Source organism: Phacochoerus africanus, chromosome 11 (assembly GCF_016906955.1).
Source record: "Phacochoerus africanus isolate WHEZ1 chromosome 11, ROS_Pafr_v1, whole genome shotgun sequence".
In the NCBI taxonomy this organism is placed as follows: domain Eukaryota; kingdom Metazoa; phylum Chordata; class Mammalia; order Artiodactyla; family Suidae; genus Phacochoerus; species Phacochoerus africanus.
Window position 1 is genome coordinate 117,244,979 of NC_062554.1, and position 18,491 is coordinate 117,263,469.

The following is an 18,491-nucleotide window of genomic DNA, read 5'->3' on the forward strand; positions in this document are numbered from 1 at the left end:
GAACATATTTAAAACTCACCATGAAATCAGAGGAAGACCAAGTAACATGGAAATGGAATAAAAAATGTCGGCCAAGGAGTTCCCATTGTGGCTCAGCAGAAACCAATCTGACTAGTATCCATGAGGATGCAGGTTTAATCCCTCACCTTGCTCAGTGGGTTAAGGATCTGGTGTTGACGTGAGCTGTGGTATATTTCACAGAAGTGGCTCAGATCTGGTGTGGCTGTGGCTGTGGCATAGGCCAGTGGCTACAGCTCAGATTTGACCCCTAGCCTGGGAACTTCCATATGCCATTGGGTGCAGCCCTAAAAAGACAAAAAAAAAAGTCAACCAAATATTGCTTAAAAGCAAAAATACTACTACCCTATTGCAATGTAGATTAATGTATAATAACCTATTAGTAGACTTTAATAAATAAAACACTTCTCATTCTATTGCATCAACTATATTGTTTCTCCTTTTATAAGGAAAGGCTGAAATCTAATCTGAGGTTCAAATGTTTAAGGGGGCAACACTAAAAATAGTATTATCAAGATTTTATTCACAAATAACACAGAAGTGAGCAATACAGACGCAAATATACATATGCTTTCATTACACAAGTTACAAAAATCTACTATTTAAGAAGAGGTGCATGCACCACAGGGTTGTTACTCTTTACAAAACCCATGGCGGGTGACGTTACAAACATGTTAAGCTCAACTTCTGAAAAGAGTAATACTCACGCAGACACAATTTCCTCACCGCTCACAAACTTTGCATAAGAGACTGCTTTTCGGTGTCCTTTGAATACCATGATTGGCTGTTTAGTGTTACGAAGATCATAGTAGTGAACACAGTGATCTAAAACAAAGCAAAACAAAAGAAAACAAAAGGGGGAAAATGCAGTAAATGAAAAAATGGTTTTGATATTTTTCATCAAATGTTTCAGAGACAATGTCAAATCTATAATAGCCAGACAACTGAAGGCAATGACTCGTTTTCAAAGATAAGAAGATGTAGTAGGTTTTCTGTTTTGAACCCAGGAGAATACAGTTGTATAAAAAAGTATATACACATATGCTCATGTCAGTCTGAAAGGGAGTTTCACTGATATTTCTTGAGATCCTGGCTCTAGAAAGAGTATTAAGGGTTTAAAGAAACTGAACGTTTTAAAATATATCCTTATATTTTGATGGCTTTATAAAAGAAAACATTTTGGACTTCTGATTAAACAATATGTTAATAATTTTATTTCTCACATTTGCCTTTTAAAATACATTTTCTTCGCGTTTCTGCTGTGGTGCATCGGGCTAAAAATCCGACCACAGTGGCTCAGGTCGCTGTGGATATGTGGGTTTGCTCCTCACAGTGGGTTAAAAGCACCTGGCATTGCTGCAGCTGTGGTGTAGATTGCAACTGCAGCTTATATTCAATCCCTGGCCTGAGAATTTCCATGGGTGCAGCCATAAAATTAAAAGAAAAAAAAAAAAACTTAGAAGAAAACCTTTGCAACTTTGGGTTAAGTATAAGATACATTTTCTTGAGATACACTTTACATATAATAAAAATCAACTTAAAGCATACAATTCAGTGATTTTTAGCAACTTAACCCAGTGTTGCAACCAACACCATAAATTAGTTTTAGAACATTTTCCTCATCTCAATAAAATTTCTCATGCCCACTTACCACTCACCACCCTAGGCTGTATTTTACCTCTGTAAATTCATCTTTTCTGGACTTTTCATATAAATGGAATTATATAATGTATGGCTTCTTACACTTTACATAATGTTTTTGTAGTCCAAATTTTAACATGGGTCAGCAGTTTATTCTTTTCTCCTGCTGAATAGTATCTAATAAGTAGATATACCACATTTTGTCTAGTTTAGGGATACTGTTTTCCATTTTTTCAGTTATCGTGAATAATGCTGCTATGAACAATCATGTTCAAACCTTTGTGTGGACATTGATTTAGATCTCAGGTTGATACCTCGAAAATGTAATTACTGTGTCATGTGATAATTTTGCGTTTAACTTTTAAAGAAACTGACAAACTGCTGACTGCACCATTTTACCCCACCAGCAATATATAATGGTTCCAATTCCTTTACCTGAGTTCTTTGAAAATTTCGCATACATATCTGAAATGTGTTTTGCAAATATTTTCAAACCTTGTGCTATTTTTTATTTTCTTAATAGTGATTTTGAAACACAGAACTTCTAAACTTTGATAAGGTCTAATTCATCTTCTTTTTCTTCACATAAAAATAAGAAATCTTTGACTAATCCAAGGTCTTAAGGATTTTTCTATTCTTTTCTAAAAGCTTTATTGTTTTGGTTCTTACATTTAAGTCTGTGATCAATTTTAAGTTAGTTTTTGTGTATAGTGTGAAGTAAAGGTCTTAGTTGATCTTTTTGCATGTGGATGGATATGAACCCAGTTGTCCCAGTATCATTTGAGAAGAGACTACTTTTTCCCCAATGAACAACTCTGGCACCTTTGTTGAAAATGAATGTATTATAAAGATTTACTTCTAGGTTCTTAATTCTAACCAATTGACCCACATATGCCTACTCCTGAGGAGATAAGATGGAGAAGGACTTCATCTCCTCTCATAAAAACACCAAAATCACAACTAACTGTTGAATAACCATCAACCAAAAGAGACTGCAACCTACCGTAAAAAGATACTCTACATCTAAAGACAAAGAAGAAGCCACAACAAGATGGTAGGAGAGGGGAACCTGCACAATCTAATCAAATCCCATACCTGCTGGGTAGGCAACCCACAAACTGGAAAAACTATATTGCAGAGGTTCTCCCACAGGAAGTAAGAACTATGAGTCCCATGTCAGGCTTCCCAGCCTGAAGGTCTGGCATTGGGATGAGGAGACCCCAAAGCATATGGCTTTGAAGGGCAGCAGAGCTTGAGTGAAGGAACTCCACAGGGCTGGGGGGAAACAGAGACTCCACTCTTGGAAGGTGGAGGTTTCACAAGGTTTCACAAGCACTGTGACCCAGGGCAAAGCAGAGACTCCTTAGGAACTTAGGCCAGAACCATCTTCAGGTATTGGAGGGTCTTCTGGAGAGGCAGGAGGTCAGCTGGGGCTCACTGTGGGAGTGGGGACACTGATGGCAGAGACCTCAGAGAGTGTTCTGTGGGACCACAGCCACACCAATGGGCAGATAGGCTGCCTGGGGCCATCCTGAGCCCACAACCACCTCTAAATACACCACCTGACACAGCCCTACCATGGATAAGACCCAGATCCACCCACCAGTCGAAAGGCGTCAGAAGCAAGAGGAACTAAGATTCCTCAGCCTGCGGAACAGAGACCACAAACACAGGAAATAAGACAAAAAGAAACAGCGGAGAAATAGGTTTCAGATGAAGTAACAAGATAAAACCCCAGAAGAACAACTAGTTCAGATTAACGATAGTAAAGATGATCTAAGAAAAAAAGGGAGGTACATATGACTGCTTTTCTGCCCGTACAACATCTTAACAACTACAGCTCTGGAATTCGGAAATTGGGAAGAAGAGTCCTCCAACTTTTTGTGACTTTTTTCAAAATTGTTTTGCTAATTCCTCATATTTTCCACTTTGAATTTATCCTACTTTGAGTTCATTGAGCTTCTTGGATATATATATTGATGTTTTTCATCCAATTTGGGGGTTTCTGGGCCATTATTTCTTCAAATATTTTTCTGGCCCTTTCTCACCTTATCTTCTGCGAATCTGAACTGTGTGTTCTCCTACACTTAATGGTGCCTCATAGGTTTCTGAGGCTCCATTCATTTTTCTCCATTCCTTTTTTCTTTCTGTTACTTAGACTGAATAAGCACTATTGATCTACCTCCAAGTTCACTCACTCTTCTGCCAGCCCAAATTTTCTCATAAGCACCTCTAGAGATTTTTTTCTTATCAGTTATTGTACTTTTCAACTACAGAATTCCTATGTTTTTTATTTCTATTTTAAAAATATTCTCTATTTTATAAGACATATTTGTCATATTTTACCTCTATTTCTTAAAGTTTAATTCACTGAATATTATTTATTTATTTATTTATTTATTTATTTATTTATTTATTTATTTTTGTCTTTTTGCTATTTCTTGGGCCGCTCCTGCGGCATATGGAGGTTCCCAGGCTAGGGGTTGACTCGGAGCTGTAGCTGCCAGCCTACGCCAGAGCCACAGCAACGCATTTATAATAACTGACTTAAATTCTCTAGTAAGCCCAACATTTCAGACAGTTTCTATTGACTGAATTTTTCCTGCTTCTTCGTATGTATCTCATAATTTTTTGTTAAAAACTAGACACTTCAGATAATAAAAAGCGACAGCTCCAGAATCAGTTCCCACCTCCCTCTCCCAGGTTTGCTGTGGCTAGCCTTTTCGTCGGGGATGGTGCTGTCATTTACTTGGTTTAGTGACTTTTCCAGAACTAATTCTGTAGAGTCTACAATTGCTGCAGCGTGGGACCACTGAAGTCTCTTAATCAGTTTTGTTTTTGTTTTTTGTTTTTTTTAACCTGAGTAAAGGCTGCTACTGAGTCAGCATCACTTAGTAATCACGAGAGTTCCTTAAATGGTTTGTGTCAGTATGTCTTCTACCCTTTGCCAAGGGAATCTGTGCGTGTGTGTCAGGGCATGCTTTCAAAGCTCAGGCAACTTATACATCTATCTTAGCCTTTATTTACTTCTTGCTTATTATTTACACAGAGCCTCTGGGTCTGCCAGAGATAAGCAACCAGAAGCCTAACCAGTTTTTCCTAGATAGGCAGACTGGCCTGCACAAGCACAAAGCATTACTATCCCAAGAATATACAGGGCTTTTTTAAAAAGCTGTGGCCCAGATCTTTCTTTCAAATTTTTGACTGGACTCTTGCTTACCCCTATGGGTATCACAACCTTAGATACTTGTGGTACTACATCTTTCTGTAGTGTCATCATCATTTTAAAATTCTTCATAATTTGAAGACTAAGCACATGACCTCTTTTTACTTTGAAACTTCAAGCCTGAAGAAAAGTTGAAGGAATAATACAATACATCTGTAACTTTCAACCTAGACTCATCAACTCTAAGCATTTTACAATATTTGTTTTACCTTCACTTCTACAAACTTAACTTGCATTCTATATTCAAATAATCCAACTGTTTTTAAAAAAAACCTTGAAAAAACTTTTAATTTTGTTCAAGGGTAACATAGTATATTTAGTTTCTCTTTGTTATTTTATATATAATGATTTTGTAATACTGTTATTTACCTGCATCCTCATGGATACTAGTCGGTTCATTACTGCCGAGCCACAGTGGGAACTCCCTAATACTGTTATTTTTGAAGCATCTAGGATATAGTTGTTTTGCAAAGTGTTCCACAAGTTTGAATTTGTCTGAATGTTTTCCTATTATAAAGTTCCTCTTACATGTTTTTGACAAGATGACTATAAAACTGATGGTCCTTCAAAATGCAGCACATCAGGAGGCATATAATGTTTGCTTCATGGCGATCTTAAATTTGATTGCTTAGTTAAATGCCTCTATGGCCTTGTCAATTTAGAGAGAATCTGTTTAATTTTTTAATCAAATGATGCTACTTGTACAACCATGAAGAACACCAACATAGAACAATTTCCAGTACAATAAATACTTTTCCTATAGGGATACTTTAAAAAAAACAAAAACAAAAACAACAAGACACTCAATTTCACCACAGTTGATTAATATCAACAGTGACTACTGTTAATATGTTAAAATAATACAATGGAAATAATTTGTTTGGAATAGATGTAGAAATATCCTACTGAACTTTAATGCCTTATAAAGAGTTCATAACCTTTCGCTAAATTAAGAATAAAATAACTGCAAATGATAAGTCCGAGTTTTTTTGTTTTTCTGCTTTTTAGGGCCACACCTGCAGAGTATGGAAGTTCTCAGGCTAGGGGTCGTACTGGAGCTACAGCTGCCGGCCTATAACACAGCCACAGCGAAGCGGGATCCAAGCTGTGTCTGCAACCCACACCACAGTTCATGGCAACACTGGATCCTGACCTACTGACCAAGGCCTGGGATCAAATCTGTATCCTCATGGACACTAGTTGGATTTGTTTCTGCTTCACCGTAACAGGAACTCCCCTAGGTCAAAGTTTTAAATACATTTTATGACACAACCATCCTAGAGTACGTTCCAAAAAAGCAAGAAAATGACAGAAATATACTCCATCTATATAAATTATGGCCAATCAGAGATCAAACTGAACTTCGAAAGTAAAAGAAGTTTTAGCCTATGCCAGAGCCACAGCAACGGCAGATCCAAGCCGTATCTGCAACCTACACCACAGCTCCTGGGAACGCTGGATCCTTAACCCACTGAGTGAGGCCAGGAATCTAACCCGAAACCTCACGGCTCCTAGTCGGATTCATTTCCACTGCACCATGATGGGAACTTCAAAATAGCAACAGTTTTATCTACTCTTAACAAATAACACTTTTTAATGAAATGGAAAAAAGTATTTTAAATGGTAACAAAACTATAACACACACAGAAAAAAATTAACCAGAAAGGCCTGGAACCTAAATGAAGTTAAACTATAAAATTTCACTGAAAGTCAAAATAATCCAAACAAAAAGATACCCTACGTAACTACGTAGTAAGACAAAACATCTTAATATCAGTGGTTCCAAAATTAACAAATAATTATAATGTAATTTAGATGAGACTCCCAAAATAATTTTCCTAGAATTAGAAAAATATAAATCTTAACACTTACATGGACATGCAAAAATTAACTAAGAAATATATGAAAATTTAACAGTGGGGGCAAAACCACCTGCCAGATAGCTGAAGCATTTTGAAAGCACATTTCCCTTTTGCAGAAAGAAGTTTTGAAGATGCTCATGTCTAACATTTGTACATATTAAAGACTGATTATAACTTCTATTCATAAGTGATGGCCAATGGTTAGTGAGTGTGTTTATAACATTAAAATTAAAAAATGATTTTAATTAAATGCATAATAAAATATTGAAAATAACTAAGCAATTATTGAGCATCATATTCTAAGAGCTCTATACATAGCATTTTCTTCTCATAATCCTCTTAAGAGCCTCAAAAGATTATCTCTATTGTAAAGATAAGGAACCAGGGGAGAGAAGTTAATCAACTTACCCAAAGTCACATTTCTAGTCAGTAACAAAACAGGGATTTAAATAAGGGAGTAGTAGGTTCCAGAAAAAGGGAGCACATTAAAAAAAAATTCTATCTGCTAATGAAAAGAGAATTCTATCCACATACACATGTTCATCCATACTCTCTTGGAATTTAACTATGAAATTACATTAGTATCCAAGAGAAATAAATATTGTTAGAATAAAGAAAAGATGTAATGATAAATTAAGATTTAAATTTATATTTTTAAAAGGTAATGTGTTCATGATACGGTGCTAGATTATCTCTTTTTAAAAAACCGAGATCATCAATTAAAAAAAAAGAATCAAGGAGATCTCTCAGTGCAAAACCTAAACTACAGGTGTTTACTGCTTTAGTGAACACTCAAGGTGGGAAACCAGATACAGAATACAAAGAAATTAAGAGTAGAGTGACTATATAATTTATTCTCCAACCCATACACTTTTGAGAATGAAAGAAGGCCCTAAGAGCATTTATGATGGTAAAACAAATATAAACTAGGATTTCCCCGGGCAAACCCAGATATTGGGTCATCTATACTTGAACAAAAAATTCTTTGCTGTGATTTTTTTTTTTGAGTACTTAAAGTTTTTAATCATGGAATACATGCTAACATATTATCTATCTTATTCACTGTCCTTAGATGGATGCTTTGGGCAGAGTAGGCACTCAATAACTATTGAAGGAATAGGTTTCCTCTGTCTATACAATATAGCTTCTTAAGCTTGTGATGACATAAGCATTAATTCATGCATGCAAAAACTTAGGTGAATAACAAAAAAATAATCTACAAACCTATCTCTATATATTAAACATGGGTGACAGAATACTGAAATTAAGGCACAGTGATTAATGAGTAATAATGGCATACTACATACTTCTAATTTAGGATGTAATAATGAAAACAAAGTTTAAACCTACAAAGAAAGTTATTCCTTTTAAAATGTTCTTCTATCCAAGTCATGATAATCAACCAAGATCAAAAGAAGACAATCTTTCACTTCTTACCTGCACAGCCGAAAGCCAAATGGTATCTAGAAGAGGGGCTGAATTTAACACAGCACACATTAGCCTTCGCCTCAATGCTTGCCACTGAGTTGTCTAAGTTGGTAGACCATAGCTTCACTAAGAGTAAGGGACAATAAAAAATGAAAATAAATACATTAGCCAATGCTTCTATAACCTAGAAAGTTTGCTTATTGCTACAGCTGTCTTTCCATACTAATCTAGGCATTTTGGTTTACTAGATCAAAAATGTTTAAACAGTGAATGAATAACAGACCAATATTTAAATGAAGAAAGCTTAGTTTCAAAGTCAGAAAACAAAATAGATAACCAATACATAATGAGAAATAATATGATCTCATAATTAAGACATAAAAGACAGGTTAAAAAAAAGCAATCTGGACATACACAGATTGTGTGTGTGTATATATATATATATATATATATGTGAGGGAATTACATGGTTTAACTTTTAACCTATTACACTTTTGAGAATCTCACACACACAGGCACACACTTTCATATGTATGATATATATCAGAATGTATATATGATACATAAACAAATGTCATTTAAAATACCTGGGATCCGTCCTATTTTATCTTCAATTCAGAATTTCATGATTTTATGGAGTTCCCGTCATGGCTCAGAAGAAACGAATCTGACTAGCATCCATGAGGATGCAGGTTCAATCTCTGACCTCACTCAGTGGGTCAAGGATCCGGTGTTGCTGTGAGCTGTGGTGTAGGTAGCAGACGCGGCTCAGATCTGATGTTGCTGTGGCTGTGGTGTAGGCCAGCAGCTACAGCTCTGATTCAACCCCGAGCCTGGGAACCTCCATATGCCGCTTGTGTGGTCTTTTTTAAGAACTTAGTTATATGGTTTAGTGTGTCTGAAGTGACAGCTAAACTATTTAGCTAAACTTTAAAATTTTGCATTAGTATTTGATATCTGCAATTTCAAAGGTATATACTGAGATTTGTAATGATTAGGGAGTGAAAAGCTAAGCAATCAAAGTAGGTCAGATCTGAGAGCAGGAGTATAAAAGTGAGATGTTACCTTGTAAGGTAATAGACCAACTATCATATTATTTATAAACAAAACTTTCCTAGTAGACACTAGAATACACATATAAAAAAGACTTTCAAGATAAAGGTTACAATCCTGGTTGCACATTAGAATTAACAGCAAACACTAACAAGAACAGTGATAAAAACCTTCCTATCCATTGTTCAATGGGTCCCAATGTCTCATCAGGACAGTGCCTAGAGTAAGTCTAGGTATTGGTGGGTTTTCTTTTTTTTTTTTTTTTTTTAAAAAAAAGCTCTCTGGGTGCTTCTAATGTGTATTTGGGGTTGAAAATCAATATACATGAATGGAGGCATAATACAATTTTAGAATCTTTTTAGGATTATCAATACAGTAATCTTTAAATAGGAGTGGGAAAAAGGTAAAAATGGTTCCAACTACCATTTCTATGAATGTCATTTTATAAGAACAGACTTTCTCTGTGTGAATAGGATCTATTTATCTTCTATGAATAGAACTTGGTAATAGAAAATTTCTTTAAATGTGTAAGATCTCTGAATAAAAACTAACCATTAAAAAGTTACTTATAACCTGATGAATTAGCCTTCCCTAAGAAAAATAAGATACTCATTATTAAAATAAAAATGATATTAAGTAGCCATATTTTATTTCACATTATTTTTCAATAGGAATCATATGCTATTTCAATCACATACAATTGTTCAGGTAGTTAAGATATTCAATTCTGAGATGAAATGGCTAGCTATAATTAAAAGTCTGTATTCAAACAGCATTCATAGATTAGTAGAATATCAAGTGGTAGAACTATAACAGCCTAGCAAGCCCAAGTTAATCCACAACAAATATTTACGGAGCACCTACCATTACACTGTTAATCAGTAAGACTCATTACAAATAAGTGCTATATATCAATTTTATGACTATTAAATATAAGTAAACATAAAAATGAACCAGAACTAACAGGTATAGTTAACTTAGAAGTGAAGTCTTTTTTTAAAAGGTCAAAGTAATTTTCTCCATAGAGTAATTATTTACATGTTACAAAAAAGTCATAATGGTAACCACAATGATTATAATTTCAATATATAAGATACTAGAATTTAATACAATTGCCTGAGCTATAGGATAACTAAGGTTTAAAATACCGTGAAGATACACTGACTATATAAAGTATAGAAAAGGAAAATGCACAAAATTTATTGGTTACTGATCACTAAAAAGAACACATATTGTGGTTAAACTGTGTTCCCCAAAAGATATGCTGATGCCCTAACCCCAGGTACCTATTGAGTCAGCTTATTAGGAAATAGGGTCTTTGCAGATATAATCAAGATGAGGTTATACTGGATTAGGATGGGCCCTCAATTCAATGACTGGTACCTTTATAAGAAGAGGGAGACTTGATACAGGGGAGAGCGTGAAGAAAACCACGTGCAGAGAGAGGCAGAAACTGGATGCAGCTACAAGTAAAAGAATGCCAAGGACTGCTACTAACCACCAGAAGCTAAGAAGACAGCAAGGAAAGATTCTTCCCTACAGTCTTCAGAGAGAGAATGGGACTGCCAACACCTGATTCTGGGCTTCTAGCCTCCAAGACTGTGAGAGAATAAATTTCTACAGTAGAAGCCAACCAGGCAGTGGTACACTGCTATGGCAGTCCTATGGAACTAATACAACAGATATGAAAAAATAACATTAAAATTAATTAAGTTCAACTCAACTAAGGTAACATCATAGAAGGAAAGGTAAAAAACAGTACAATCATTTCAGAGAAAGTATAGAAGAAATCAATAGAAGTACTGGAAGAAAGTGTCTATGACAAATATAAATGAGATGTTCTTCAAAATAAGGAAATACTGTTAAAAGGATAATAGTAAGAATTTTTTTAACTTCAAAAATTACAATCTCAACATTTACTGTGAAAACTCCTTTTCATAAGTAAAAGTGAATTTTAAAGAAAATATCCTCAAGGTGAAGAGCTAAGGCAATTAAATCAACAAAACACATTGTCCTTATTTGTATACAGTCTCCTTGACTCAGCAAAAAATCAAAATCGTGACTCCGAGGAAAATCATGTTGAAATATAGGAGCTAAAAAGAAAAACAAAACTTGTTTGGGGAACTATAATCAATATTTTGTAATAACCTATAAGGAAAAAGCATCTGAAAACAGACAGATACATAAATATGTATGTATAACTGCCACACTTTGCTGTACACTTGAAACAACATTGTAAATCAACTCTATTTCAATTTTTAAAGATTGCATTAAAAAAAAAAACAACAAAATTCAGGAGTTCCCGTTGTGGCGCAGTGGTTAACGAATCCGACTAGGAACCATGAGGTTGCGGGTTTGATCCCTTGCCTTGCTCAGTGGGTTAAAGATCTGGCGTTGCCGTGAGCTGTGGTGTAGGTCGCAGATGCGACTCGGATCCCGAGTTGCTGTGGCTCTGGCGTAGGCCGGTGGCTACAGCTCCGATTCGACCCCTAGCCTGGGAACCTCCATATGCTGTGGGAAGCGGCCCTTAGAAAAGGCAAAAAGATACAATAAAATAAAATAAAATAAAAAATTTAAAAAAATTAAAAAAAAAGAAAATTCAAGCTTGTTCTGAACACTGGCTAGCTGCCTTTAGGAAATGAAATTTTTACTTAAAATTGTTTTATTACAAGTTTGATTAATATTAATACGTAAAGAAAAACTTTTTTTTAAAGTATGACCTGAATCTTCAGTCCTATTTAGAAAAAAGAATTAAAAAAAAAATCCACTACCTTAGAGGATAGGTGAGGTTTATCATCTACTAATATATAAAATTTGAGTTAAACAGTCCCTAAGTTCTTTTGTTCAAATTAATTTTTTTCCAAAAACATAACACATTGCATATCTATAATAACATCAGTACCAGTTTCAAAGTGTAAGATTTATATGTTTCAAGCTTCTCAGATAGGGCCCACTATATATCTATTTGCACCAAAGCTTCCTAAGAAAGAATTCAATGTAAAAGATAAAGGAAACAGGCCTAGGAGTTGACACAGTAAGAAAGTCTGCCTTTAGTAAGGATGTACAAATATGAGTATGACTGACATGTGATACTCCTGGACCCACTTCTGAACCACTGTCTAGATCCTGCAGAAAATAGAATGAGTAAAAAGGGAGAGCGTGGCTTCACATAAACATCTGCATCATTTAATAGGTCTATAAAAAGCACACCATCACATCATACATCTGATCAGGAATTAATATCCAGGATAAAGAACTCCTACGACAACAAAAAGACAAACAATCCAATGTAAAAAATGGGCATAGAACCTGAATAAATACTTTTCCAGAGAAGATACACAAATGGCCAGTAAGCACATGAAAAGATGCTCAATATCACTATCACTGGGGAAAGGCAAAGCAAAACCACAATAAGATACTACTTCATATCCGTTAAGATCATTATTATTGAAAAAAAGAAAGACATGAAAAGAACAGATATTGGCAAGGATGTGGAGAAATCAGAAATAGTTGGGCACTACTGGTGGGAATTCTGGGAAACAGAATGGCAGTTCCTAAAAAATTTAAATATATAAGTATCATATGATCTCACAGTTCCATTTCTAAGTATACACCCAGAAGAACTTAAAGCAGAAAATAAAGGAATATTCTGTCATTCGTGTTCATAGCAGCATTATTCACAATACCCCAAAGGTGAAAGCAACCCAAAGTATCTGTCCATCCATGAATGAAACAAAACACAGTACAGTCATACAACAGATTACTTTTCAGCCTAATATAAGAAGGAAATTCTAATACATGCTACAATGGGGCTGAACCTTGAAGACATGATGCTAAGTGAAATAAATCAGGTACAAAAGGACAAATATTCATATGTGATACTTAGGAGAACTAGTCAAATTCACAGAGACAGAAAGTAGAAAGGTGATTGCCAGGGACTGGTAGAGGGGTTATGGAGAGTTAACTGTTTCATTAAAAGAGAAACAGTGTTTTCAAATCAGAGTTTGAGTTTTGCAATATAAATAAGGGTCAATGGATTGAGAGTGGTAAAGGTTGCACAAGAATGTGAACGCACTTACTACCACCAAGCAGTACACTTAAAAACAGTTAAAATGGTTCACTTTATGTGTATTTGAATACAATTTAAAATGAATAAATATCGCAGCAACATGGATGGAATTAGAGATTATAATACTAAGTGAAGTAAGTCAGAAAGATAAAGACAAGTATATGATATCACTTACACGGAGAATCTTAAAAATGACACAAAAGAACCTAGCTATGAAACAGAAATAGACAGGCAGAGAGTACAAACTTTTCATTGCCAAAGGAGAGGTAACTGGGAGAGGGATGAAGTAGGAGGTTGGGTTTAGCAGATGTAAGCTATTATACATGAAGGGGATGATCAATAAGATTGTACTGCACTGCACAGAGAAATATATTCAATACGCTATGATAAATCATAATGGAAAAGAACATACATACATATTTTTAAAATAGAGTGTGTGTATGTATAACTGAATCACTGTATATATACAAGTGTACATACATTTATGTACACAGAACTGTATGTATAACTGAATCAGATAGGGGTTGATTCAGAGCTACAGTTCTGAGCCAGGTCTGCGACCTATGCTACAGCTGATGGCAACCCTTCATCTTCAACTCACTGAGAGGACCCAGGGATCAAACTTTGTCCTCATGGCTACTAGTCGGGTTCATTTTCACTAAGCCACAACAGGAACTTCTCAAAGATAATTTCATAAAGCAATCAAGAAGGGACGTATTCCAAACTACACATACCGTGGGTTTACTAGTTTCTGATCCAAAAGTTTTGGGGTGGGGGGTCAGAAAAGTGTTATTTTCGTCTTACAGAATAGGACAGCTCTATCTATCACTGTGAAAGAAAATTTCAACAGGAGAGCTACTCTTGCTTATCTATCTACTACTCTGCATGTTATATGTATAAAAGCAAAGGGCAAAGAAATTAAGGTTTCTAACTCTAAGATAAAAGAAATCTGTTAACAGGGCTTTGTAAATTTGATGATGAGAAGAACTAGGCCAAAACAAGACAGTAGGATAAAAGAAAAGAAAGAATAGCAAAGACGGATACACAAGAAAGGAGAGGTCAATTAAATTGGAAGAAAGAGATGTAGAATTTTTGCCTTGAAACATGATAAATTCATGAAAAGATTTTAGTATACACTGGGAATTTAATATAATACAACATATATAGAGATATCTGAATACTTCAACAAAAAAGTTCATCTGATGGTATAGATAAAGGAAATGCTTATAAAAATATCACCATGTGGCATGAATTCAAAAAACATTATTGTAATAAAGATGAGTATATTCATTTTTCTTCCACTCCCTGAATGATATATGTTTCTGTGCTTACTAGATTATTTTTAAACAATCAGAAATCACAAAGGATTGCTATGGGTTTCAACAAATATCTGCAGCTTTGTCAGCAAAAAGGATTAAGTTGGGGGAGGGGATTCAAACAGTACCTTTTGCATCATCAGAACCTGAAGCCAAGAGTTTAGGATCCATCAAATTAAAGTCAACACTCCAACACCTCTTCTCATGCTCCTGGATGCGGAAGGAAGATAAAATAGTCTCAGAGAGAATACAGATCTTAAAATAAATAAAGCAAAAAACAAATGGATACTATGGTAGGAGGGAAAAATAACTGGCTGTGGAAACAAATGAAAAGCAAAGTAGATCCTAAACTTTTTATATATACATTTACTAAAATTACTGCTTGGGAAAATTAATTTGATACATTCCACAAATGCAAAAAGTCTAAGAGAAAAGCATTATTTCAGAAAAGTATTAGTTGGTATTATATAGGTATAAAAATGCTAAGTACTGACTTTTAATTTGTAATTACAAAGCACATGAAGCTCTACAATTATTAAGAAGTAAAAATGATTCTTAAAACAAGTAACTGGTATCCTTATTTACCTGATAGACCTTTGACCTCTGTCCTGTGAATCCATCCCACAGGATGACAGTGCCTTCATAATCACTGCTGGCTAACAGGTTCTTATGGTAACTACTCCAACTGATACAGCTGCAAGAAAAGAATATGGTTAAGCCTCACTTTACATAAAAATAAATAACAATGATACAAAGAATACTGATGTGTTAAGAAGATTAGAACCCTTTCAAAATGGTCTACTTGAGTTCACATTCATTACCCTGTCCACAGCACATCTGGAAAGAAAGGTATCATGTAATTCCCAGATTTTTTGATTGAAGCTACCAAGTTACAAGCTGTAATTAGTTTTCATTCTCATCACAAGCTGCAAGATGGATATGATGAGCCTAATGCTGCTACTGGCTACCCTTGATATGTGAGGAGAGCATGTCTGCAAGTGAAGAAAATAAAGGCCGGGGCACAAAGCAGGCCACAGCAAGATGACAGTGACCTAACCATCCTGCTTTGGCCCCTGGATCCAGTTATGCCAAATCATATAAACCAAAAAACTAGTTTGAATTGGGTTTCTGTATTTACATCAAAATCTTAACATAAGTATGTGACTGAAATTGCAATTAAAAGCATTTAACAGCTGGAATTAAACTTCAACATTTATGATTTCAGCTATTTTCAAATGTTCCAAAATTAAGAATGCAACATCTAAAAATGCATGCTTTCAGTCAGACACAGAAGGTATAGAGAAAGCAAAACAATTAACCTAGGTAACTTCCAAGCATTTGAACACAACAAGGTCTTTTCACTCTCAACGAACTGCATATGTGCTAAATTTTAGGGATTGGAAGAGTTCATTTGCAACTTTAAGCCTACTTATTAGAATTTCTGAAAGGAATTTTATGGAAGTTAAGAGCTTTGGAATTAGATAGTTTTAAGCTTAAATTCCAGACCTGTTACTTACTAGTGGCTTTGGGTAATTTAGTTCACTTTCACAACAGGTGTGCTCCAAACTGGTTTGAGGCATGTTTACAACATTGATTCTTTCAGTCCCAAACCCACAGTTTCCAGCCTTGAACAGTTTCCTCTCCATTATTTTAAGGCACATAAAGTACTGTCATATTTGTACATATGTCAGGACAGAAAAGGTAAACCCTCTAACCCATATTTTCATTACAATAACATTTACTATGAATTCTTGATATGGGCCAAGTATTGTGCTGAATGCATTATGTGGATTTATTTAAAATACAATCCTATGAAACAGGTAATACTATTACAGCCTCTATTTGATAAATGAGTCGCATGAAATGGTTAAGAGCACAGATTCTGGAACCAAACTACTTCTGTTTGAACTCTGGCTCCTCCATAAGTGCTCCTGCACTGCTTAAGCTGTACGGTCTTAAGCAAATTAATGAGCCTTTCTGTTCCTAAGCTTCCTTGTGTATAAAATGGGGCAATAACAGTCTGCTTAAGACAAAACACTTAGATAATGATTGCCACATAACAATTCAAAAAGTTGTATCTTACTAATGTTGTACTCTTTCCACCTAAAAATAACTCAGTATATAAACTAAGTATATAACAGATTCCTGATGATGAGCACCAGGAATGAATGAACATTATCAGTCTACCATTTTTATGAATGAATTAGGAAACAAAAAAGAAAGCAATAACAAATTATATAAAGACTGTAATACTTGCTATATTAACTTTATTTAAATTTACAATATACATATTTATGGTGTGTGTGTGTCATTCATTCAGATAAAAAAAGTATAAGGATGAATGGAAAATGTTCAAAGTTCTGAATAAATGTATTTTTAAATGATTTCCCTACACCACTCTCTTTCAAGCCAGTGCCTATGAGAACAGCTTAGGAAGCTTGTTTGAAAAATGCACATTCTAGGATTCCTCCAAGATGGGGGGGGGGGGGCACAGATTAGAAGTAAGGTGCAGTTCCTGCATTTTTATTAGTATTCTAGGTTTAAAAAGGACTCATTATGAACTCTAACCCCTAATATATGAAACTTAAAGGCTATGCCCTCATGAAAATGATCTTGTGAAAAGAATTCTTAAAACCATAAACAGTTATAATATTTAGAGATATGTGCGAGCTAGAAGAAAAACTCCTGACTTTGAGACACTATTTATTGGGCTATAGCCATACTTCATTCAACATCCCATGAAAGGCCATCTACAATAAAGACCTTTATTTGATTAAGTGAAAGACAGAGGACTTTCATTTGGCAAACAGAAAAATGATAACTACTAGCCCCCACAAGGAAAGAGTAATCAATGTCTAAAAGACATTCTGATGTATTCTCTGTATATAATTACAGTGTTCACTATGAATGTGTAAGGAGTCTCACAAAAAGGTAAAAAAGCTAGTACCGATTATAGACACTAATTGTTATAAACACATGGTATTATGCCAAGAAAATCATGTAAATACCTGATTTTGGAATTGCAGGTCATTTCATTTTCAGGGTAATGAATATCCACTGCATCCTGAATGACTGTGCCATATTCATAGACTTTAATCTTCTTTGTAACCCCAGCAATTGCAAAGTAGTCACAATCTCTGTCAAATTCGATACTAAGGGGAAAAGTATATTCTGGGTCAGTAAGACTACCCATCCTTATGAAGCTTACATGAACAACATTTCAGAATTTGTTTTTTTCTATTTCTAAAGTGATTTTGTTTATAAGGATAAGAGAGCTACTTGAAATGCCCTCAAATTATATTAGGCCTGATGTCCAGATTGTCATTAATAAGATATCGCAATTGGTAGAGAACTGTACATAGCTACACAATTGTGCTGAGAGATGGTTCTTTTTTTCCTAGAAACTTGACGTGTTTTTCAATTCAGCTTTAGCAACCATATTATAACAAACTCAACTGTCAAGGCTAAAAAGTTATACTGTAAAAGTTAAAAAAAAAGATTTAATGGTTTGGTATATTAAAAATACATCAAAAGAGAACTTCCAATAAATCTTTTCATAAATTCTAGCTCTCCCTTTCTTAACATTTTGTGAGGATGATAGAATTTCAAAATATTTAATGTGGAGTTCTCATCGTGGCTCAGTGGTAACAAACCCGACTAGTAACCATGAGGATGTGGATTTGATCCCTGGCCTCACTTGGTGGGTTAATGATCTGGCACTGCCATGAGCTGTGGTGTAGGTAGCAGACACAGCTCAGATCCTGCATTGCTGTGGCTGTGGTGTAGGCCAGCAGCTGCTGCTCTGATTTGAACCCTAGCCTGGGAACTTCTGTATGCTGCAGGTATGTCCCTAAAAAAAAAAAAAAAAAATCAAAATA

General features: G+C 35.0%; 1 protein-coding gene across 3 annotated transcripts in view; it reads right to left on the bottom strand.

Moving 5' to 3' along the window:
• COP1 (COP1 E3 ubiquitin ligase) overlaps window positions 1–18,491 on the bottom strand; it is a 200,655-nt gene that overhangs the window by 55,625 nt on the left and 126,539 nt on the right. For all 3 annotated transcript variants that reach the window (XM_047753827.1, XM_047753829.1, XM_047753828.1), the window contains 5 exons: window positions 17,622–17,765; window positions 15,199–15,307; window positions 14,742–14,823; window positions 8,185–8,301; window positions 726–843 (listed from right to left, as the gene is read on the bottom strand). In XM_047753827.1, coding sequence (XP_047609783.1) covers window positions 726–843; window positions 8,185–8,301; window positions 14,742–14,823; window positions 15,199–15,307; window positions 17,622–17,765 — 570 coding nt within the window. The remainder of the gene's footprint in view (window positions 1–725; window positions 844–8,184; window positions 8,302–14,741; window positions 14,824–15,198; window positions 15,308–17,621; window positions 17,766–18,491) is intronic.